The sequence below is a fragment of the Dufourea novaeangliae genome, unplaced genomic scaffold, assembly GCF_001272555.1.
Source record: "Dufourea novaeangliae isolate 0120121106 unplaced genomic scaffold, ASM127255v1 scaffold14, whole genome shotgun sequence".
Classification (NCBI taxonomy): Eukaryota; Metazoa; Arthropoda; class Insecta; order Hymenoptera; family Halictidae; genus Dufourea; species Dufourea novaeangliae.
The window spans coordinates 365,333-390,963 of record NW_015373890.1 but is presented as its reverse complement, the minus strand read 5'-3'; the positions used below and the strand labels follow the sequence as shown (position 1 = coordinate 390,963).

The window sequence follows — 25,631 nt, the reverse complement described above, 5'->3', positions numbered from 1 at the left end:
TACGAAAATATTCGAAAAAATTTTGTATGTCTCCCGAAGGCATAATAAATGTAATTATTACTACATCGTCAGAAATATTAATCTGATTGAAACATAAGTTTTGGCGCGCTCGATCTTTAAATTCCGTGCGCATTTGCCCGCATAGATTTTGTGAGTTGTCGCGTACCGTTAAAAAGAAATAGCAATAGACGAACGTAAATTTTCAGTTTCGTTGGGTTCCACATGCCGAAAGGAACTTGCCTCCTATTCTCCGGCTTCTGACCATCTGTGACCATTTTACTTTCATGCTTGGTCAACATACGCGGGCTAAGATCTGAACAGTATACCATCGGTCCATCCCTGACCACAAGAGTTATTGGTCCTGTTATCTTAATTTATTTTGTTTATTCACATTCATATTACGTGTATCTAATATGATTGAACGAAAATACAAATATCCGATGCTTCGGTTTAAAGGATGAATGTGATAGGTATGTACTAATAAAATATAACGCGTAAAAGTATGGATTTTTCCACACATCGTCAAAGGACATTTCAGTAATGTCACCTTTTTTTTCGTTTCTATATATTTTCTATCAAATAACGTGATATAAGAATCTTAATACGAACAATCAATTATCTTCTGACAATTGATGAATTTTTACATATAATTTTATATAGACATCATTTATTTACAATCATTTTATTTATTGCGAGGAATTATATAATGAACTTCGACCCAATTAGAGCTCAGGTAGCCAAACTTCTACAGTATTGCCAGGTCTGCATTTTTTTCATTTTCTCCATAAAGAAAAGGTTTTACCTATTAATTAATTGGTACTATCTGGCAGATTGTATTTCATAAACTTCGACATAATTGTTAAATTGACGGGACGTATTTATCACAGATAGTGTTCAGAAAAACATCGTATGTTTCAAAACTTTCAGAAAGGGGTAGTAAAAATACCACTAGGCATTGTACATCAATACTTTCCATCTAAAACGAATTCAAATAACAAATTTTCAGAGATAGCCTGGGATATGTACGCGGTTGAATTCATTCATTACTCGTAGGGTATATGGAATATACGTTTCGAAAATATTAAGTTTATAACCATCGGAGTGCTACGAAATGAAATTTCTGAGAAATCGTCCTTGTGCGTCAGTTTTTTCGTTTCATGAAGGTCAATGCCCGTTGAGCTAATCGCAGGTATACATAAAAAAAACGTCGTACGGAACACACGCACACACACACACAACAACTTAAATGAATCGCAACGCAGAAACATACGTTCAAACGAACGGGATTATCGCAATAGAATTACCACTCATCATGTCGTTCATGCACCGAATACCAAGCTATTATTAAGTGTAAACTACAGTAGATATACATGAACATACTTTGTTATAAGTTTACTCAATGAGCATATGCAATGTAATTAAAAATTTATATCATCTTGTATTGCAGAACTGAATCTTAACAGAGATTTTAAATTAAAATAAAAAATCAAACAAAAATATATACACTAGCCCCCGAAAAGCGATTAACAGTTACATTACGAATATCTTTCAATGCAAATATACTTATTCATCTACGCCAGGCAAAGGCAAAACGCGACCGATGTCTGAATTCTCCGGAGAATCCAGAGGGATCGGTAAACGACCTTAGTATACGGATCAATCCTTAATATGTACTTGGTCTGTGTATAGAATTCACGAGGAAAGTGAAATAATAATAGCTTGGTATATTTACAATACTTCATCAAGCGTAATGCCGATTGCCATGATTTATTGCCATAAGGCTACTATGAGTACAGATCGACCCCCCACCCCTTTACTCACACCTCCTCTCAGTCGGTCAACCGATATGCAACAAAATGAGTTATTTTTTAAGTTCGTACGGGCCTCTTGATGATGTCACGTGATGAAAAATATCCATGTGACCTTCTCATGTTCTTCAAGCGGTGACAAATGTTCAGATGATCTTCACACGAAGAGATATCTTCAGATGTTGACTTAAGTTTAAATTAGCGAACCGTAACTATATAGATGATACCTTGATTCGTGAAACGGACACACAAAAGAATATGTTTACATATAGCAAGTATAAAAGGGTATAACAACACAGTTTTATAGATATTTTATTTTGATAAATTAGATAATTAGATAGTCAATATTCTTTGATTCTATCTCATTTAATTTGCAATAAAAATGACTCAACTTCAGTCTCAAAAGTCAGAGGTTGTCACATTCCTCCAATAATGTTTCATTCATCATATATGTATTCAATATATTGCCTATAGAGGTTCATATACACAATGGACTCAAGAATAGGCATTGAATATTAAGAGCATTAATGCTGCTTTGTCCAATTATAGAATGTTTATTAATTGTATGGGTAGTAGAAAATGCTATGTATAAGAAGATCCTACCCTAGCTAAGAAATACAATTGATCAACGTTACTATTCGAAGGTATGATAGCATACCCACATTCACTATATCCAAATCGCCAAATTTAGCATATATGTATACAATGAGTTGCCAGTGCCACTTTGGACTAATTGTCCTATGGCATGATTAGGGACTGGAGTAATAAAAAAAGGCATACAAAGACTCACCCGATGATAGAAGGATTTACAGTCTTTGCTGGTGGAACTTCAGATTAGGACATCCAATTTAGTGTTCAGTGATGCAACATTTAAAGAAACTGAAAAAAAAACAAGACAAATTTATTACACTCAATATTATTATTACTGATAAATATACCACAACAATTATTTAGTTTATAATATTTATGAATTACATTGTAGCATAATACATAACTATGCTGCAATCATGTTTGTTTTTTTATTTACTTCATGTTCTGCTTTTCTACATATTCAGAAAATCATTACAAGTACCGAAGTTGCATTATTTACGCATGCTTTGATAAAAAGCATGATAAACTATGCAGCTGGTATTAATCAAATTTACACCCAAAACTGTATATAAATGCAAATACAATAATGTCATATGGTAAGACAGAAGAAGTTATCTATAATCTGTTTTAATACAATTTCACGACCGAGATATGTAAATCACAAACATTTCCAATTTGAATGTCTCAAAGTATAGTAGTTCAAATTTTGTAACTTTCAAGGAAGCCATTTTGAATGCTTCAACTACATAACTATATGTATTGAACAAAATTGCTCCAAAAAATTCTCATTTGATCTTAGCACAAACCACGAAATCACGATTATTTCACTTACGGTTAAAAACAATATAAAAACACGTAATGAAGTGTCACTTTGTTGTCATAATAAATGTTATAATAAATATTATAATAACTTACCAGAATTCACCAATATCCCGCCGAATTCCGTTTGAAGGCAGTCAGCGATGCTCAGGGCGGTAGTGTGTACTTTCAAACCGAAACTCTGAAACAGAAAGTAAACATAAACTTTAAGTAATTACACTACGTTAAGAATAGTTAGGTTACAAATTAACAATTATTGAACTCGTGGTGTATCGCAGATTGCAAATTGGATCAGAAATACGTAAATATTACATTAATTGCTAGACAGTGAAACCGAAGAGTAAACCGAAACCTACGGTATCGAAATAATTTGAGATTATTTAGTCTAAATTGGATAAATATTAAAGGACAGTAACGATAGAGAGCTAATGAAGGTACTGGTAATTAATATATATGAATAAAGATGAAAGGTAAGTGTCAAAGACTTACTTTGGCATGAGCAAGCTGCTTCTACGTCTTAACACCCCAACTTCTCCAAAACGAATGGCGGGAATGATACTTCGGGTACATTCGGCTGGTCCCGTGCGGTTTATTCGGCTATCTTCGGGAGATCACGAGTTGCTGATTGGTCAGAGCGGTATATCCCCGAGTGATACGACTTGGCGGGAACAAACATATGCACCACTCCACTTTAAACGAGGATGGAACACTTAAAAAACAGAACGCCAAAAATATATATGTATTTCGTCACATATTCAAAAGATAACTTATTAAACGTCCGTTAATATGTTTATAGAGAATACTAAACTTATTCAGACTTTACTGCATGGGAAACATGATCTGGGAAACTAACATATTTCTCGTTCTTATAGACGAAGTCAATGTCAAGGTTATGCACAAAATGTAATTGAACTCATTTAAATAAAATAGCAAATATTTAATATTTCTCGTCAATACTAAGATGGGATTATTGTTTAATCATTTATGATAAAATACAAATTATTCACTTGTAAAACTTGATTACAATATCCACATCTTACATGATATTGTATACAATAACGATAATAACAATCAAACGTCGATCGAAGAATTTCTACTGTGTCATATCTCGGAAAAATTCTCATTTAATCTTATCACAAACCACGAAATCGCGATCATTTCACTTACGGTCAAAAATAATGTAAACGCAACAATATCAAAATATATAATGAAGTGTCACTTTTTTGTTATAATAAATGTTATAATAACTTACCAGAGTTCACCAATTTCCCGCCAAATTCCGTTTGAAGGGAGTAAACGATACTTATGGCGGTAGTGCGTGCTTTCAAGTCGAGACTCTGAAACAGAAAAACATGAATTTTATGTAATTGCACTACGTTATGAATTGTTATGTTACAAATTAACAATTACTGAACTCGTGGCGTATCGCAAAGGTTACAAATTAAGTCAGAAATACGTAAATATTGTATTAATTGGTACACAGTGAAACCAAAGAGTAAACAGATACCTACGGTATCGAATTAATTTGAGATTATTTAATCTAAATTGTATAAATATTAAAGGACAGTAACGGTACAGAGCTAATGAAGGTACTTGTAATGAATATATATGAATAAAGATGAAAAGTAATTGTCAAACACTCACTTTGGCACGAGCAAACGGCTTCCACATCTTGTTCATTCGGCTATCTTCGGAGAATTGCGAGTAGTTGATTGGTCAGAGCAATAGAGCCTCGACTAGTATGATTTGGCGGGAAAACAAACATATGTACTAATCCAGTTTAAAAGATGAATGTACCATTTAAAAAACTCCTTAAACGGTCTATATACCTGAGCCGACCATGGGACAGGGTGAGGGTCCCATAAACTTGATATGGAAAACATAAACTTTCCAACATATCGGTCAAGACACATATCTAAATGTATTTTACAGTTCCAATCATGGAAGGGGTGCGGGTGTTTCCATAAATGACTTTGAGTTGGGTCGTCCATTTCTATGATTTTAACACGCGTCTTTCATTCAGCGAGCAGGGAAATCGTTTGAAACAAATGCTTCGGCGTTACGAAAACGTGCTCCGCCCAGAGATCGACGACGCCATGTTTCAAGATTTCCACCCGTGTGTCGATTTGACTTCCAAATGTAGCACCGACGCTGCCCGGGATCACGTTCGGGACACCGGTTTTTGGTGGTAGACACTGTAGGCAGTCGTCTGCTAGCAGCCAGTGAGAATTTTAACGTGTCCCATCCACCTATTCTTTTGATCGTAACTTTCTTCTTCCTTCTTCTGGTGTCATTTTGTCGGGACGTTGATAAATGTTCTGTCTCGCTTTCGAGGTCGAGGAATAATGCACGCGAGGACACGAAGGAGCCGTTAAGGAAAGAAAAAAGAAGGAACGAACACATCGAACGAAAACGATTCGTAGCGTTTCTTATCTTATCGACACGGGACTGGTCGGCGAAAAAATGGAGTACAATCTTACGCGCGAAGAGAAAGTGCTCTGGGCTGTTTACGCATGGTGGTCGTGCGTACTTATTTTGAAGATGAACGCTTTGACGTGGTTCACCGGGCGGATTCGTGTAGCCAGACAGGTAAACTGTGTCCTTCGCTTTTTGCATTGTTTGCTGTACCAGTATCAATAGTTCACTCACAAGATAGCAAGAAAAGTTTGAACTCTATTAACATAGCGAAACAAATATAAGCTTTGTATCAATATCGTGTCGCGTCATTTGTCACAGTATTTCGATAGAACGTTCGAAAATTCTCAGCCAGTTAATTGAATTGCTTCGTTCCGATCGATGTTCCAGGTGATTCACAGCGAGGTGGACAGAATGTGGATGAAAGGTCCCAATATAATTTTATGTCCGACCGGAGGCGGTCACGAAGACGTGGATCGTATTCGTAGCGCTCATCAACACGATCTTGGAACTGTGCTCCCTTATCTGCTAATTGCCCCGATATGGCTGTGTACGTCACCGGTGTTTCCTGTCGCCAGAACGATCCTTCCTTGCTTCGCGATAGTCAGCATTCTGTACACCCTGGTACACATGGAGATCGTGAGTCTGCCCCGTTATTGCAAAACAATACTCTCCGCCTCTGAACTTTGTATCTTGATCAGCATGTCCGGAATGTCTGTGCTCCACTATACGAATTCACTGTGGTTATAGCGATAACTTTGAATATACGTACAGGGTGTTTGTAAAACTGTGAGACACTTTTATAGGATAGATTTTACATGCCAGACTAGGGTGAAAATTATGAATGACGAAATTGAGTTCGAGGCTTGGTTTATGAGTTATTAATTGTTGAAAATACGGACGAAATACGCGTGAAATACCTACGTCTGACACGATGGGTTTATTCTACTTGCGAGGCGCGTTCTTCAACTGTTTCACGAGTTGGTTTCCTTCACTTCATTTTATTTCATTCATTACTTTCACTAGGTCATCGATATGTATACCAGCTGCGAATTAGCTGTACCTCGCTCGAGGCGTATATCACGCGTATTTTGCTTAACTTTTCAACAGTTAATAATTCAGAAATAAAGCCTTGAACGCAATTTCGTCATTTTTTATTTTCGCCTTAGTTTGGCATGTAGAATCCATATATTTATATTATATGTCTTATGCATAGTTCTAGCTATGTACCAGTATACATATATGTATAGTACTAATCGTGGCCGTTCGATACGCTAAGCGAGGTCAATGTAACACATTCCGTACTTGGAATTACAATGAATAGATGCTGATGTTGCACTGAGTGCATAATCAACATAAAACCTCTATCACAGTCGGTATGTGACAAAAAAAGCAGTGATAAAAACAATGATCCTCAATTACCTTTAAAACTATAGAATAGCCACATCATTTTTATGTTAGCTCTTTAGTTACGTAACGGTTTCGATTGATAAATAATATGTTTATAGTTTCTACTTCTACGAAAAGGCAAGAATTTAAATCGTACAGTAAAAGAAGACAAGTTACATTCCATTAATCTTACCGAATGAATCACTGTACATTATTTGTGCTTATTCTTTATGATTCAGTCAAAGGTTAATTTGACATTAAATAAACATTACTAAATAATGCAACATTTCTTTTTACCAATTCTCTTTCTACTTAAAAAAGAGCTCGAGGCCGTCCCGTTTCCCCTGATCGCGCTGTACTCTACACGATGTACTCTATACGATACACGCGTACCCTCGTACATCCCAATTCTTAATTAGACATGAAAGAAACCGCAAAAGAAATTAATTGTACTCATTATTTCGCAGACTACATGTGCATGTAGTTCTCAGCGTAGTAGCCCGATGATGTATCGCATCGCCAATTGTGCTTATTCAAGTTCCGAACATACACTGAACGTACAGAACCTCAGGAATCATCGTATCGTATCTTCATTATCATTGTATTTAATTGATAAGTGTTTAGCGTCTATTGATTACGGCGTGTCTACGGCGTTACGTCTTTAAGGCCAATAAGTCTGTCATTAAGTCATGTATCGTCGACGGTTATGCCACACTACCAGGATAAACGTCAGTTGTTAGCCAGCCAGCGGACAGGAAATTGATCCTTCTTCAACCTGACTGTGTCAGGAATCGAAGAACTGTTGGTAAGTTATTAATTGCACATAAAGTATGAATGATTAACTATCGTACCGATAATGTTACAATGATAATAAAGAAATTTCAGGCGCGTTAAAGTTACTGTTAGAAGGAATTAGGAATCACGGCGGCCATTTTGGATGCTTTTAGAAGGATATTCGAAACTTATTCCCATATATCTATTACGTGTGTACAGAAGACGCGTGTTTTTACATACTTTACATATTTTTTTATTTCCTTTTCTGTCTACAGTATCATAATATCATTCGAAAGAACTTTTAGAAGCGCTTATTTATAAGAAACTTGCGCTTATACTACTTTGCAGTATTTGAAGTACGTTATAAATAGACTGCACAGAATCATGAAAGAATGTTTTGATCTTACTTCTTCCGATGTACTTTTCCTCTAGAAACTGGTTAATATGGTGATTCATTCGGAGTCAGTATCTCAGTCAATCTTGACTTCTTAAACCGTATAAAAAGAATAAAAAAACATGTTGGCATTCTATTATTTGGAGACCTTGATCACGCATTCACTTCTATCGTTGGTCACCAGTAGAAATCGATGAAAGAACCGATGAAATTTGTAAAACATATTTATCCCTTCTAAAGATCGTACTGATTTTGTTAAAAATTACAGTGTGTTATGTATTTTTATTACTTGTTTTATAATAGCTACGTTCGATGGTCGCATGCGCGTAAACCATCGAATTGTCAATCCGCGCGTAATCTGATTAGCCAAGTGACGAAATGGAAAATGACACTCACGTAATAATTCGTCGAGCGAGAAATTTACAAGAATTTCGTCCACCGATTTGTTCAGGTCGCGGTCATTTTCTACGGCCTCTTCTTCTTCGGGATCCTCTATTTATATCTCCATCTAGTCGACCGATTTAGAGGTTAGGTGGACCTTGTCCTTCCTCCGTAGCGATACCACTGTAACCACTGTAACCACTGTAACCACTGTAACCAAGGACGAGTCTGTCGACAACACAAGCTGAATGCTATTCGCGTCGAACGTACGCGAAGTCGCGTCGTTTCGTTCTGGCTTGACTGTGGTGCGGGTGAAATTTAAAACATGAAACAGGGAAATACGACCGTACCGTGATACAGTTTCAGTGCCGGAATAATGGAATTCGACGAAGGGATCGTCCGTAAACGGACCTGTCGGAGTTACCTGCAACGGGTACCACAAAGAATGTCAGAGGTAGTGGAACACTTCTTCTATGGGTAAGTTCAAGAGTAATTTCTCCGATGAGGGTAAGTTCTTTCTAAAATTTGTCTTACTTTTTGCCTAGAGTTGGGCTGAGAATAGCCCAGAGACCACTGAAATGGCTTATCGGTAGCACTGTGGTAGTCTTAATTTCTCTCACTGGTTTATATTCCTTCCATCAAGAGAAGAATCCTATGAAGCTCTGGGTTCCACAGAATTCAGATTTTGTTCATGACACAGAATGGATGATCAATCAGTTTGGACAGGGACTAAGACTGGAAAATATGATATTAACAGCAGAGAATGTATTAGAACCAAAGGCCCTCGCAACAGTATTTATCTCCTTTTCTTCAACTGTAGTATAGCAGAGTATACTTTGAATGTAATATGAAGTATATTGGTATATCAATATGATACTAAATGAGGGAAACGTTTAAATCATTTCAGCTGAATGAAATAATAAAGCAAGTTATTTCTGTACAAACTCCTGACCATATTGCATGGACAGATGTGTGTTTCAAGTAAGAATTTTTTTTATTTGCCTTGCAGTTATACCAAAAAAAAATTAATACTGTTTCATTTAATGTATAGGGTGCCTGTTATATCAGGTATTGTAAGGAGGGAAAAGCGTAGTAATGGGCACGATGATTTTTTTGACATAGAACCTGATTCACAAAACAATAACACATTTGAACCTGCTGTTCATGCAGATCCTGAATTATATTGTAATATAGTGAATAATTTGCCAAAAGCTTGCCTTTTAAGTAGTCTTGTGGACCTATGGGAGTATGACAGTAGTATTATTCTGAGTAAATCTAGTGAAGAAATTATCAGGGACGTAAACGAAGCAACAGTCAGTCCTACCTTAGGGCATCCCATGAACTTCACAGATTTATTGGGTGGGGTAACAAGGAACATACAGGGTAGAATTACCTCAGCTAGAGCTGTAAAAACAGAATGGGCAGTACACATAAATTTTTCAAAAGTGGACATGGATAACTTTGGCAATCAAGTTGGAACAGCTGATTGGGTAAGGTAAGTTCATTAGAAGGCCTGAATCATGATTTTAATATAAAAATTTATAAATATAATGATGTGACTGTGTCATTTATTTAATGTAATATAATGCAATATAATGTTGTGTATGATTTAAACAATTTGGATTTTAAGTTTTTATGTGATTTAGGCCTTGTTTAACATTTGAGGAGATTTTGTCAAGATCAGTTTAATTATCCTTTCTAGAAATAGTATTAATTAATTTATTTATGATATGTGCCCATTCTACAAAAATTTTATGTTATGTTTGATCTTGGACAGAATCAATATTTACGATTTAATTTATTAATTATTTCTTTTTTATTGTTATGTACATATTCATTTATTCTTATATATAGAGAGATCAATTTGATATTAATAATTTTATTTGTAAAATCGGGGTAGCTTGTTTATAATGGAACTCATTTTTCATATATAGGCCACAGATGATGTTTTTAAATGGGAACTGTCTTATTTAAATGTATTGCACAGAAATGCAAAACTATTAAATAATAAGATAAATGCAAATCATACCCTAGCCATATGGTATGAAGCTGGTAGAAGTTTTGGGGATGTTACATTTGTGACAATGTTTGGTAACATTGACATACTGTCCATAGGATTCATTTTGATGTTCATCTATGTTCTAGTCATATTTTCTGATTACAATTGGGTGGGATGGCGTGTAAGTTATCAATCAGACAAGTCTGTGTAATTATATAAAGTATCCTGAAAGTCTATGCTAGAGCAGAATCGAAACTATATGTATAATTATGAACAGCTCATGTGAAACTTAATTACAAATTAATTAATTAAATTCTGATAACTTTCAAACTACTTTGTATAAAAAAAAGTTTCCTCAATGTTGTTCTGTACAAAACATAATTATCCATAGATTTATCTCACAATAATTGGACTTCTATGCGTGGGCGGCGCATTTATAACTTCAATCAGTGTGTGCTCTGCTCTTGGCATTCCTTATGGGCCTGTACATACTTCTTTACCTTTTCTTTTATTGGCTCTTGGAGTCGACGATAACTTTCTGATAATGGCATCTTGGAACGAAATACATGCGCACAAATCAAACAGGAATAAGCCTTTAGAAGAGAGAATAGCTTTAATGCTGGGACAAGCTGGCTCAGCTATCAGTATTACCTCTCTTACAGATGTTGTTGCATTTATTATTGGTGCATCAACAGTAAGTTTGTATTATTAAACTTATCTATTATGTATCATACTTATGCCATTGTGCACATGAAATTGAACACATAATAATACATATATATTTCCAGATATTACCATCCCTTCAGTCATTTTGTATATACGCAGCAGTTGGGGTGCTACTGACATTTTTACTTCAAATCACGTTTTACATTCCTTTCTTTACCCTAGATGCTCAACGTATTGAGAGCAAAAGGAACTCAATGCTACCGTGGATCGTTCACGAAAATTTCACCCAAAAGTTCATCAACCCACAAGACGCACTATCGTCCAAATTTATCACGAAGTTGTACTCGAACGTGATTTTAACAATACCTGGAAAAATAGTAATAGTATTAGTAACATGTGTAGCTGCATCGGCGGGCACCGTAGGTATATTGCAGTTACAACAGTGGTTCGACCCAACCTGGTTTGTACCGAACAGTTCATATTTAAGCAAGTATTTTAACGTACGCAATCTCGAATACCCGGATCGTGGTTACGAGTCAATCATTCTCATGGGAGAGTTCAATTACACTGCCGAGTTCCCTAAGTTAATACATTTAGCAGAAACTTTTACTAATCTATCGACAGTGCAGAGTTTAAACTCATGGCCAAACGATTTCACAAAATTCGTCTTTAAATATTTTGAAAAAGGTTGGCAATATTCTCTGACATCAAATGTGCTTGCGACATACCGTCAGCGGAAAATTAATCATCAAACGTTTTACCTTTAGATTTAAGGACCACAACACTAAACGACACACAATTTTACGATTACCTATCGAAGTTTTTATTCAGCCGAGACGGCGGCAAGTATCAACGTAACTTTCGATTTAAGAGGGACTTAAAGTGCGGTCAAAACACGCCACTGATCTTAGCAACCACCATGGACTTCATCTTCAAACGATTCCACGGTCCTCATCAGTGGATCCCAGCTATGGATCAGAGCAGACTGGTAGCGCGCGATATCGGTGTTGATGGATTTGTTACAGTCTGGAGCGAAGTGTTCAGCCTGTGGACCACCGATAAATTGATCTCTCAAGAAGTCCTGCGCAACGTGCTGTTAGCGTTAATATGCGTTATGGGGATGACAGGGTTGTTGATCGCCGAACTGCAAACTTGTTTCTGGATCTTTTTGTGTGTTCTTCTGACTTTATTAAACGTCTGCGGATTCATGTACTTTTGGGGCCTGACAATAGACATTGCCTCTTGCATTGGTGAAGATCCTTTTCCTTTGAGATGTGTTACGGTATCATGCATGATTGCTAACAGCGAGTACAATTTGTTTCCTTGTTCAGGTCTAGAGTTGGGCATTGGATTGTCCGTCGATTACGCGGCTCACGTTGCACACGCGTTCGTGCACGCTGCATCGGAAATTGGAAGCGAGGATCGCACAAAAAGAGCCCACGTTGCAGTCCGATACATAGGCGCGGCGGTTGCGTACGGTGCTGGTTCAACGTTATTGGCGCTGTCCATGATGGCGTTCTCCGAGAGTTACGTGTTCCACGCGTTCCTTAGGATCTTCATTCTGGTGATAGTGTTCGGCCTGTGGCACGGTTTATGCCTGTTGCCTGTTATACTGAGCACAATCGGCCCACGGAGTCTACGACCGCACGAAACTCCGCGGTCGTCGCCGGAGAAACACGAGGAGGCGTTGGACACGGTGACCAGCCCGTTGAACAAAGAAACGGAAAGTTAGAAGAACGCCACGACCAAACGAACTGTATTCATTATCAATAATATTTATTTTTGGTTCAATAAACATACAAAATTATTACACTATCCGTACTATTAATCACACATTTATACAAAAATAATAATAATAATAAAGGTCGGATAACTTAAAAACGGCATTATTTATATATATATATTTATATTTATCTAAGATATTAAGATTAAAAAAAGAAAAAAACAAAGTACAAAATAATGTAGCAATGGTTGATATAGATTTTTTTTATTAATAATAATTATTGATCGGAAAGGAACATGACTATTATAAACGTAACGTAAAATCGTGTTTGCTGGATGCGTTATCTTTCTTTCTTTCTTTTATGTAGAATCATAATTAATGTTTATGACGTAAAAATGAGCGGCGAGGGAGCGACCCCGGATTGATTGGTCGTCACCCTCCGCTGCCTCTCTCAGTCTTGCATAGTCCACGAAACATTCATGCAATCTTTCATTCGAATGATCTATCATTCCCCCCGGGGTCTTCTTGCGTTTGTCGGTGCTCTTTTGTTCCTATGCGCTCGTCTGTTCTTTTTTCTTGTTGCTTTTCTTATCACTTCCGTCCCCCTCGCGTGTTACGATCACTCGCGACGGAGAGCCAAGATTGCAAGTTCAGAGCTGGAGACAAGTTGGGACAAACGAGAAGACGCCCGAAATGATCCTCACAGGCGCACACACGATTTCACCCATTGCGACAAGAGTCACACACGCATATACACTCGACAGAGGCGCGCGCGCACGTTCTCCGGGAAACACGATCTCAGCACACACGGTAAAGAGTAGACACCGCCCGGGGTGGGCAGCAAGCCACGCACGAACGATACGGCGATACACATCTTTTTCTTACTTTAGTTGAATTTTACAAATTGGGATCGTACATTCCATAATTATTGAGGAACCATCGATACAATAATAATATTTACTTAGCAAAACGTGCCGATCGGTAGTGTGGCGAAGGACGCGTGACGTGTGAGCACAGTTAAACGCGTTACGAAGAAGGGGGGTTTGGAGATGGGGCTTGGAGTGTGATTTTCTTTTCTTTATTCGACGACGACGATGATGATGATGATGATGATAATAACGATGATATTGGTGGTGGAAGGGGTGAGATAAGTTGGCGCAAGGAGGACGTTGGTAGAGGGGTGAGGAAGGTATTAATTAGTAGCTCTTTTGCGTTCGCGTGGGTGACAACCAAGTACAGCAATTTGGGAGAGGGGGTTAGAGGTCGGACGATTCGGATGGGGAATTGGAGGGGGGTTTTGCACGTCTGCTTGCCAGGAATTTTCAAGGTACACGCACTTTATAGGGATACACCATGGGAAAGACACTCAGGGCAGACACTGACATAGAGACTAGGCTACCGACTATATGTATACCTATCTAAACGTGTAATTAGCGTACGCACCGCGTACACCCGGTACGCTCGCAATCCGCCCGCCGTTCGGGTTGCTTTTCCATATTATATTTTGCTTTATTTTCATTTCATTTCGAAGAAACGAGCGCGCGAGCGCGCACGCGCACGCTCGCATGCGCTCCAATCCCTTCACTTCCCATTTATCCTTTCTCCTCTTTTCAACTTTCGTTTTCCCATCCTTCACCTCACCTTTTTCCGTCCATCTCTCATCGTATTCCTCCCCATTCTTTCCTTTCGTTTTCTTTTAAATTATTATTATCATCGTTTATTATTTTTTTTTATTACAATCAGCAATCGCGTCGAAGTCGTGCTTTTTTTTTTTATAGTAAACGCTATGTAGTCTTTATTACTCAAGCTTATGCCCAAAAATCTACCAGAGGCACTTTGGGTTTATTAGTACCATTTGAAGTCGGCGTGCGCGGGGGAGGGTGCTACGAGTCCCATACTTCTCTTTCTTTCACTCTCATCTTTTTTATTTTGTTACTCGTTTATTAATATTTACGTTTCCATTTCTGTTTAGTGATACAACGGTCGAACGATGTGAAATTCTATTCTCCTCTTTTTTTTTTTTTTTTTTATCTTCCGGCTCTTCCTCGTGACACGACGACGGAGTTACCCTGTCTGCGATCCATATTTCTTGTTCAACACGCCCCCGTTCACCTACCACGTACATATATTTCCGCGTCCCAACGGTTACCCCCCTCCCTCCCCCGTTTCCTTTCCCGTTAGCCTACCAACTCTCGTATCTTTCCCTGCTGCCTTACCTTTCCACACACGGTCTTCCGATGTTTTTTGAGCAATAAATACTTTCTCCACTGCAAACTGCACATTGAATTGACGCACGGGACACACACTCACTCGTGTAACACACAATCGAATATCGCATTCGCCACCGGACCGCTCGCGGGGACAGCACCCTCGAAGGTCGGCTCTCTTTCTCCAGGCTATCGAGCCCCTTCGGCGATATGAATTATATTTTGTCCACGATAGTCACAATAGTGGAGAAAAACTAACCTACGCGGATCCTATCGATGGTAGTGAATGTAGCGAAAAAATGTCCCCGTTCTGGGACCTTCCCATGTGCGTTTACAAAAGTGGCTAGTTCGAACGTACAACGGCGATTGGAAGATACAGAATACTCCAACCGATTCCCCGAAACCCACCCGTGTGACTTTCTCCCTCTTTCTTTTGATCCCCCTTAAATAGATAAAACACCGAAATAGAGGGCAGCAGTTTATATAAACATTTGCGCGCGCAGGTAAAAACGTCTCTAGGAAAAAACGGTTTATTCGGGTTCTGTCTGCCCGCGAACGGCTCCCGCACCCATTCTCATCTGTATCAGGCGTTTCTGAACGTTCTTCCATTCACACCAAATATGGCTACATCCACAGAGTTTAAATGTTACGCTTTTTTTTTTTTTTTAATTAATGATTATCAATTCATATCAATTCAATATCAATGTATTACAATCAGACAATACTCAACAGTGATCGTTATTCATTATATATTACAATAATTAAGAGTGACAACAACATGACGACGGAGGCGTTGAAGCATTACAAGGGGGGAAGGGGGATGGGGTTAGGTAGTGTAGAGAGTGGCACAATGTGTGTTTTCTAGGATGATCAGAAAGTGTAGAAGGAGGCGCCGATAGTGGACATACCTTTTTAACTACATGCAATACGAAGAGAGGTAATGACACAAGGATAGAAGGAAGGGATAGAGGATGGGGTTCTTCGGATGATTATGAAATAGCGACAATGATAGGGGTGACCATCGGTGACGAATGATAATGATGATGATGCACGACAATGAGAATGAACGATTAATGATAAAATGGAACAATGAGCTGGAGACCAAGGAGGGGAAGCACGCACACTCAACACAACCGTCACATCGAGCTGGCCTCGCGCTCGGCCATAGTCTATAGATTAATACCTATCAACTAATACACAGTCTGTCTCCGATTCGCGGATGACTCCTTCATTTTTTTCCGTTTTGAATGTATGTAAGTATAAATAATACGCGTAATGCAACGTGTACGTACAGCACGGCGGATCTATGCCCGATCCATCGACGAGAAGGGCTTGATCGAGACTCACACGTTACACAAATGGACATGGATCTCCTCTGGTTTACGCCATTTCTATTCGCCCGATTTCGAGACATCGAAGTCGGTAGGGCGCATGGAAACTGACGTCCACACGCCGTCACTGTACGCGCGTTCGTTCCTCGGATACTGCATATACATACACACATACTTTTGCGCCGGTATAAAGTGTATATATGTACACATATACATACGACATACCATCCATGTATATATAATATACCCATAATGTTTAATTAATCATCGTTAATCGTTAATTATCTTATTTATTAAAATTCGTCTGTTCGTAATTCAAAAAATTTCAGCTAGTAGCGGTGGATGGAAATGTTTCTTCGTTAAAAATCGCCGATACCCCCGATGATGGCGCGCGGCGTTATCGATCGTTTCATTTTAAACACATTTACAAACAATCGGGATCGATCGGCCGATTCGTTCACTCACTTATATCACTAATGTTTATTTTTTACTTTTTTTTTCTCTCCCAATTTTAAATCCTCTCGTTTCGTTTAAAACCCCTATGCCCGCCGATTCGCGGCGTGATCGCGGCCGCAAGCGTTGGCGAGATCCTCTCTCTCTCTCTCTCTTTCTCACGTGGTTTCTGTCATTTTGTTCTGTGCCCATGGCCGCCGGCCGGTGTGGCCGCCGCACATCAAATAATTCTATTACAATTAATCGTGATTTTGGTATCTTATGTACAGTTATGCGTGGCGCGAGTTCTGATTATCGTCGTGCACACACCGCCCCTGCCAGCGACCATTCAGAAGACATCATTTTTTGTTTTCTCACACGTTACTTCCAAACAACACGTATAGTCCTCCCAAACTCGAACTTTTTTCCCCCGTGAAGCTTGTTTAGCGGTCCGGTTGTGCAGTTTCATCTTCTTTGTGTAGTATTTTTAATTCGCGTACTAAGCTGAGATAACTGGCTTGCACGGGAAACCTGAGACGATCGATTATAAGATAGGCCAGTCCTCTTGGTTGCTTCCTCGGAGAATACCGTAACTGCGCGGTCGAGTATTCAGCAGGGTAACTCTTGGCGGGCAGGCTTTGTCATGTGCTTCATGGAGTTCATGGTACATCAGGGGTTGTCCGCAGCCATTATATTGTGTACCTGCTCGAGCTTGTATGCCAGTCTCTGCTTCTGCGAGAACTCGTCCTCCTCAAGTGTCACTATCAGCTGTTCGTTGTATTTACCCGCGTACGTGTACAGTTCGTAGAGGGCACAATTTGTGTTGAACTCCGTTGTGTGTAACTGCATGAACGAAGGAAATTAATTATTTGAAAAAAACTGGGAATTACTAGTTAAATTCATCTGTTTAATTTATATTTTTGGCGTGCATGCGTATCGATAGAAAAGGACACTCACCCTAGACTCTTCGGCAAGCATGGCGTTCATGTCTTGATCGGATATGGCTGGCATGACTTTGATATCTGAATAGTAACGTTCTACCCATTCTTTGTACACTGGAATGTCCTTTGCGTAAAGTAGCTTAGAACTCGGAGAGTCTTTACCTATAACATCAGAAAATAAGATTATTCGCAATCTCTCACTTGAATCGAAACAAAGCGAAACGAACGACGTGACCCACCTAATCTATGATCTGAAGTGGAACAGCTGTCCATGAACGTCTGCGCCACAACCGAGAGACACGAGTCCACGATGTTCGATTTGTGTATGTCGAAAATGAAATTCGGATTCTTAATGAGGTTAACCCAAAACCTAAGCGGAAGGGAGTTACTCTTCCATGTGTGGACCACTTCGGGGTCGGATATGCCGTGTTGCAGAGCTTGGTCGTCCATGAAATCGAACATGTACTTGATAGCGAGGGGAAGGGCGGAGCCTCGATGAGCGGTGCTGAAGATCGTCTCGAACAGGTCGTCGACGAATTTTTGTAGCGTACCCTTCGTTGCCAGTAACCTCGTCAGGTAGATCTCCGAGACCATTTTGTTACCGCGATCGCCCTCCTTTCGCGCGTCGGAGTCGTGATGTTTGACGAGATGCCAGCATTTGAGCCCGCCGTCGTGGTTCTGATTTAACGGCGACGTGGCACGAGACAGCGGCGGGCTGGCTGAGCTGAATTTGCTAAGGTTCAGGGTCTCGTATTTGTGCGATTTGTCCGTCTTCTCCGAGAGGATCGACAGGTTATAGATCGACGATTGTTTGGAGACTAAGTTCAGCGAGGCCCCGTCCGGTACCCTGTAGTGATTCAAAGTGTTTCGTTTCTTCCATTCACCCTCTGTCTTCGTTGTTGAGTCTTCGTCGTAGAGGATCAATCTTCCGGATGCTCCGGTTCGCCATTCTGTAATACGAAGAAATCAATCATCAGTATACACCCAATAATGTTCGAAAACGAAGTCTGGTTTTGTGTATTCCGAGTATCTTACCAAGATCAAGGTCATCCTTCCTAGGCCTTTGGCTATAAGGCGTGGCTCTGTAGATGGTATCCAACGCCTTCTCTTTCACTTGAGATATCGTGTCGCAGTCCAGTACTTTCACCGGAACATTTTCCGTGTTTGGATCCATGCCCCCGACAAATACTGTTTGTTGAGATATGGACACGCAGACCGTCTGGAAGGAAACCATTAAGCCGTTTATTCGTTAGACGACGCAAAGAAGAACACCTGCGTTGCGATGGGAATATTCCTTACCATTGGTTTAAAGTCGATCGACTGTCTGATCAATTTCTCTTCCGACAATGAGTATCTTGCCTCAGACGTGATCGCATCCACAGGACCCTTATCGACCTGTTGTTTCACAGCGCGAAACAGCACGTATAATGGCTCTCCGGCGCATTCTCGCATGAATTTGTACAAGAGGAAGGTGAACCAAGCTGACAACATTTTCTCAGCGACGCTTTCCGTTCTGAAACGCAAAGAGAAGGTCATTAAATACAAACGTCGATGAGAAATTTGATTATCCCAAGAGCGTAAAGTTCTGGAAAATAATTCTAAAGTTTCGTCAATACTGTAGTTAGTTAAACTCCCGACCGAAAGTCTCAGGTATTTCGAAGAAATATACAAAACTCACCGTCTAAGGAACAACTTCGGATGACTCTTCCCCTCTGTGCACTTCTCGATCAGCTCCGCGAGAAGGGTCTTCAAGATATCCGTGCAGTATTCCATCTTGCTCTGAAGCGTGACCATGATAAGACTGGCCACGTTCACCCGATCTCTCATCGAGAAGTAACGATTGCTCTCTAGTGTCCGCACGAACAGTAGCAGAAACGTTTTGTTCATGATAAGCTGCCCGAACAGACGCAGACCTTTTTCCTTGCGGGCGAGCTCCGGTCGGTCCCATTGCAGCACCGGGCTATTATCGTCGCTCGGGAATAATATCATCATTGCGTAGGTGCGATAATCGAGGAACGGTATACCGCCGCTGGTCAGGTCCCCGGTTAGATCAGTCATCTCGGTCTGCAGTTCAGCGAACGCCTCCTTGCACTCGGCCGCGACACGTAGCTCGAGAATGTCCATTTGCTCCTGCATGTTCTTCAGTACCCTGTTGCTTTCGGTGGACTTTCGTCGATAGGCGATCAAAAAGGCGATAAACACGAACACCAAAATCACAATAGCGGCGATCACGCCGATCAGGGCTGGTTTCGATAGCGGCCCATTCAGGCCAGCTGGCAGTGCATAGCTAAGTTTTCCTATGTTATAACGAAGCGTCCCACCGACTATTACTATAACCTCGGGCAGTTCCTGTTTATTTGGCAGACCCTCGGAGTCTATGGCGGGCGGTTGCGTCAACGGTGGTTTGCAGGTGAGCTGTTGCCTGGACAGCGAGGTGACGTTGCAGAACGCGTTCCCTATCTGCACGGTCACGTCGGATTCCTGGCAGGCCCGATCAAGATGTTGCCCGTTGATGTTCAGGTAGTCGCTCTTGTAGTACTTGATTTCCTCGTCGAACTCCTCGTAGATCGGATTCGGGTAGAGAAGGAAATGATTGAAACCGTTCTTCGAGAGATTCTGTACACCTGTCACGTTGTCCATACGGAAACCGTACTCGAGCATCAACGGTTTCTCCGCGTCCACCACGTCGTGTTCAGGTACCTCGATGGACGGTGACTTACAGATCATGCTTTCCTGACTGTGCACCTCGCACTGGGAAATGAACATCTTCTCGTCGTAGTAGACGTACATCTGCGGGTTCTGTATGTACCCGAGGTTCTTCCCAGTCACGGAGATCTTTATACCGCCGGCTGGAATACCCTTTGGTATCTTCACCTGACTGGCGACCCCGCTCTCCACACTCTCGATCGTCGGATCGTCGACGTACTCGAAGTAACCGTCGTAGATCCTGAACGCCCCGTCGAACGTCATCTTCACTACGCCGCTTTTCTTACGGCCGCTCGCGCTGGTTATACACAGTGCCTCGTTTGTGTCCGCGTTGATTATCAAACACGGTAGATCGTCGATGAACGCCTCGATCGTGCTGCCGGCGTTCATGTATTTTCCAGTGATTTTTACTGTGGTTCCGCCGCTCAGAGGGCCGTATTTCGGTATTATGGAGTCGATCTTGGGGTCCACGAACTCGAAGTTGTACTCCGACTGACCGCGGAAATCCTCGATCTCGACGATCACCGGGCCACTCTTGCCTTCCTCTGTGCCGGGACCGTCGACACGGCAGACGATCTGTTTCGTGCGCATGTAGAGCTCCTCGTACGGCTGGCAACGCATCCCACCGACCGTGACGCCGTGGTAGATGTCCTGGAACGAAGAAATTCGGTTGTTTTTCATTTTGTTTTATAGATTGTAGCCATATATTGTACCCACAGGTGCTTTAGAATGAGAACTATCGATGTTCGAATCTCGACGAAAGTCTTCGTGAAACATAACATTTCTATAGTCGAAGTTTTTGTATCGTAAAACAATTTTATCATACCCTAACCGACATCATGGATGTAAAACTGTTTAAGAAGATAAAAAATGTATATTTTCAGTTTGCAATGTAGATGTGACCTTTCGTTTAATTAAAAGTAAATACCAAACTCTAGGAGTACAATTTGTAATGTTTTTCGTATTTGAGACTTCTCATAACAGTTTTTTGTGTATATCTCTAGGGCTCCAATAGCTACAACACTCAAAATACATTGGCCGTCCCTGGGCGTTTGATTTGCCACCGAAACACTTAACCCTTTATAGGCAATATGATTCGTTGACGACCAAGCAACTTCTCATTTTTCCCCGACATCCTTCCCAATTTTTATTTTTATTGACAAAACTATTAAACAGTTGACTTAAGAAAACGATTATACAATGTAGTAGAGACTTTGATAAGTATCCCAGAATTTTCTCAGATTTTGTAAAAATCTAAAACAGTTGAAAAATTAAGCTTGGACATAAATGACCTGGTTTGCCTACGAAGTGTGAAGAAATATGTTTGCCTCCGGAGGGTTAAAGGCGTGAAGGATTCGAACCCCTGTTGTTTTTACAAAGTCCCTGTAGCTCGGCGAGGCACTATATACAGTGCACTTCCCCTTCACACGTACTTTCGCGCACATAAATTCACTCTCCCACCGTATTCCGTACGCCGGCGCAGCAGCACGTTCCAGCTGTTGCGCAAGCGCTCTGGGGCTATGATGATAGAACTTAGCATGGAGGGGGCTCTGAACTCATTGCCAGTTCCCTCCCCTAAACCCCGATCATAGCAATATAGTTACAGTCCACTGTAACTGCTCGCATTATACCTGTGCACAAAGCACTCACCCATTTAGCCTTCTAGCAAAAATGTCTCTTACCGTGAACGTTTTGCCCAGATTGATACCGCGTATGGTCACGTTCGTGTCCCCTTCCCATGGGCCCATCACCGGCTCGAACGAGTGTATCTCCGGGTTCGGGCAGGTCTGATTACGGTTCAGCCAGGTGCCAGTCCCCCGGTCGCATTGGGTTTTCACCTCGCACCTGTCCGAGCTTTGGCACCAGCCGCAGTCGTACTTGAGCGCCAGAGCCAGACACATACCGCAATTGTCGGCCATATCACGGCACCGATAGATCACCAGATGGATGTTGTGCGGATTGTCCAGCGGCTTCGAGCCGCCCCAGATCACTGCGAATGGGACCGTGATGTTCGCCGCCCGGGACGTGTACGAGAACTCGGTCTCCTCGCAGTAGATCGTGTCCCCCAATAAGCGAGCGTTCACGCTCGTCACTCGGCCCTCTATGTTGAACTGACAGACGAAACGGGTCTGCACGATGAATTGCTGAAAAATAACGTTTCGCGTTAGGTGGAACGTCAATCATACCGGGGATGCTTCCTGACCGCGACAATGACCCGCGGTGAAAGAGCCCCTAACGATACGCGGTGAGAATCGCATGGGAAATTAATGTGACGGCATTAAACGGAATTCCAGGAGGGATATCGGTTAGGATTGATGGTCGAAACCGCGTTCTTCTTACCCCGATGATGTGCACTCTGACGCGGATTTGTTGCTTGATGCCGGAAGACACCAGGATCTCTTGGGTATCGGTCGCGTTCAAGGTAGGACAGAAAGCTGGGCCGCTTCTGTAACTTGGACCCAATCTCTGAAAAGGGAAACGGTTCACGTTAGAGGACCATGGTGTTTTAACGATACAGGATATTGTCCAAGAGAAAAAACGTTTGCCTCGGTAGGGCAATTATTATAGTGGAGAAGATTTTTTTCTCAACATCGTATTTTCTACTAGTGTACGGGAAGCGTGAACATCGTCTTCGTACGTTAAAATATGCTTTATGACGAATACCTCCGTAGGTCATTTGAAGGTAAACATACTACAAATAGTTGAATTTGTCTTTTCATTAGCTATAACTAATCAAAATACGTTATCCCATTTGAAAGAAAACTACGATGGCCTTAAAACATCCTTCAGTGTCACAATAATTGCCTCACCGAAGTAACCATTTTTCTCTTACACATTTTCTTATGCAATTAAAAACAACGGCGTTATTTCATATGTAAATCTTAGGTGACTCATCCTTCGTGTAACAACAATTAAAAAAAAAAAATTAAAAAATGATTACTTACATTAACTCCCGTGACTAAAATATCGTTTCGACAATTCTCAGCCGTGTCGTGGGTGCATCTGTGCGCGTCCACGCACCAGTCACAGGGGAAGCTCGAGGACACGCAACGAGTGCAAGAGCTGTAGGTGTTGCAGTCGAAGAAGGTGAAGTTCGTGGCGACGAGATCGGGCCCGTTCGTCATTCTGACCGACAGTTTCGCGGTGAAGTGATGCTGTCCAAGCGGTATAGAGGGCAGCAAATCGGTTCTCGGTGTGGTGCAGTTCACGCCGAACGATTTCCTCGACGCGTTCGTGATCAACGTCTTGTCCAAAGTGGAGAACGCGCAGAGAAACTGTCCAGGTAAGGTCGGCAGATTCTCGATGACCAGCTCCAGTGTTCTCGTCGTGGTGCGTTGCAATTCGTTCGGATTGATGGACGTGATCGCCGTGCATCTGCCGCTCTTGTACGAGATCCAATAGAGCGGATCCTTCGCGGCGTCCTGGCAGTCGCTACGCAGATTGCATTTGTTCTCCGTTTTATTTGTCATGACGTACAGATGCATCAGCTGGGAATCGAATAGCAGGTCCGGGTTCACCGGCGAGTCCGGATCGATCACCAGGTCCCCGTACTCCAGCGCTATGGTCGCGCTCTCTACGACCACCTGTAACAAAGAATCATCCGATGTTTTAATGTCTTTTACTTGTTAACGAGATTGATCAGATGTAAAGGGAATCTTTGGAGGTCGGAGGTGAGGACTTCGTTGGTTTCTGATCGTTCATTCAGAGTGGTAGAGGATCTTCTAAGGTCCTCGTTACCGTTAGTGCTTGGCATAAGTACTGTTATGAGCAGTGACCGATTGATTACAGTATTTACAGAGTTGTTTCGTAATTATGGTACTGAAATTCTAATCCGGCGCCAGATAGGACCTATATTAACTTAATGGGTCAAAATAAGGTTATTATTTCATGTCATATACGTTACCAGGTTACTTTAGTTTCTGATTGTTCATTGACTCCATATTTTATTTTAATACATTTTCACATCCTTTTCACAAAAGTTGAGCGTTTTTTCTTTAACTATCATCACCTGGTGGAATTTTGGAAATTCTAGCCGTTTGAGTACTTTCAGTTGACAGTAAGCGGTACGTATTTTTCGAGACGATAAACTATTCGCTGTCGAATTATTTATCTTCAAGGGGAGTCGCTTCTAGTTAACGCTTAAACAAATCCCAGCTTCCCTGATCGAATCATCGTAGAGTAAACTGGAAGATCGGCCGAATGAATGCTCGCTAATGACGGAACTGGACACGTCGGTTCCTTCACGAAAGGGGACCAGTATGGTTTATTCATCGAAATGCTGGCGTCGGTATTGAAAAATGAAATATTCACGGTCAGAATCGTAACCAATCGGCGACCATTATGGTCCGTCACGCCCGGAAAAACATGCTCGTTTCTTTCAATATTTATTACTTATTAACCAATAATCACGATTCGTTAACGCGCCCTTCCTATTTTCTCAAAATTCTCCCTTTTTTTTTAAATTTAAAATTACTTGTTTGATTAACACTAGAACTACTAAACAAGTCAAAATAACTTTCCAATACACTGTTCCAACGACGATTAAAATATCACGACGATACATTTTCTCACATCTTTTGCACTTTTTATTACGATATGAAAGTGAAGAAATCAGTCAATTTCTAAATTTTCAAAAGTTTTATCGTCGGTAGTTCTAGTGTTAAGGAGGGAGAAAGGATATATATTATCGTTCAAAAGTTTGTTCATAAGAAAATTCGCCACAGGTGCGTCGAGCAGGTCAACGTGTCCGTTCGTTCGGACGCGTAGGTTCATTTCCTCGGGGCTCCTCACCGCGGAACGGGGTTCGTTCGCGGTCGCGTGGTTAAAGGTTCGCAAATTAAATCTCGAGGCCCGACGAGAGCCTTCCCGTTCGCGAGGCGCGACGGCAACGATGACGGAAAGGTCTGCCACTCCGTGCGCACCAGCTGGAATTACGTTCGCTTGTCTAATAAAAAGCCCGGGGATCCGTCCGCGGTGTGCCCGTTCCCGCTCGAATAACAGTAATCAACCGCGGATGATAAACTGGCCACGCGATGGAGGCTTTCGGCGGTTACT

General features: G+C 41.1%; 3 protein-coding genes across 3 annotated transcripts in view; 2 read left to right on the top strand and 1 right to left on the bottom strand.

Moving 5' to 3' along the window:
- Positions 1-5,681: 5,681 nt before the first annotated feature.
- Positions 5,682-6,383, top strand: LOC107185802. Its single transcript, XM_015573567.1, has 2 exons — positions 5,682-5,807; positions 6,024-6,383. The coding sequence occupies exons 1-2, from the start codon at positions 5,682-5,684 to the stop codon at positions 6,381-6,383; spliced, it is 486 nt and encodes a 161-aa protein (XP_015429053.1).
- Positions 6,384-8,947: 2,564 nt separating this feature from the next.
- On the top strand, positions 8,948-12,983 carry LOC107186930 (patched domain-containing protein 3-like). Its single transcript, XM_015574904.1, has 9 exons — positions 8,948-9,048; positions 9,117-9,363; positions 9,479-9,552; positions 9,623-10,061; positions 10,506-10,751; positions 10,962-11,264; positions 11,359-11,923; positions 12,004-12,486; positions 12,568-12,983. The coding sequence occupies exons 1-9, from the start codon at positions 8,948-8,950 to the stop codon at positions 12,966-12,968; spliced, it is 2,859 nt and encodes a 952-aa protein (XP_015430390.1). The 3' UTR covers positions 12,969-12,983.
- Positions 12,984-16,768: 3,785 nt separating this feature from the next.
- LOC107185792 (plexin-A4) overlaps positions 16,769-25,631 on the bottom strand; it is a 95,330-nt gene continuing 86,467 nt past the window's right edge. The window contains exons 3-11 of the mRNA XM_015573556.1: positions 23,522-24,160; positions 22,917-23,042; positions 22,259-22,720; positions 19,549-21,227; positions 19,170-19,383; positions 18,906-19,089; positions 18,110-18,820; positions 17,887-18,032; positions 16,769-17,772 (exon numbers count right to left, since the gene is read on the bottom strand). Coding sequence (XP_015429042.1) covers positions 17,599-17,772; positions 17,887-18,032; positions 18,110-18,820; positions 18,906-19,089; positions 19,170-19,383; positions 19,549-21,227; positions 22,259-22,720; positions 22,917-23,042; positions 23,522-24,160 — 4,335 coding nt within the window. The 3' untranslated portion in view covers positions 16,769-17,598. The remainder of the gene's footprint in view (positions 17,773-17,886; positions 18,033-18,109; positions 18,821-18,905; positions 19,090-19,169; positions 19,384-19,548; positions 21,228-22,258; positions 22,721-22,916; positions 23,043-23,521; positions 24,161-25,631) is intronic.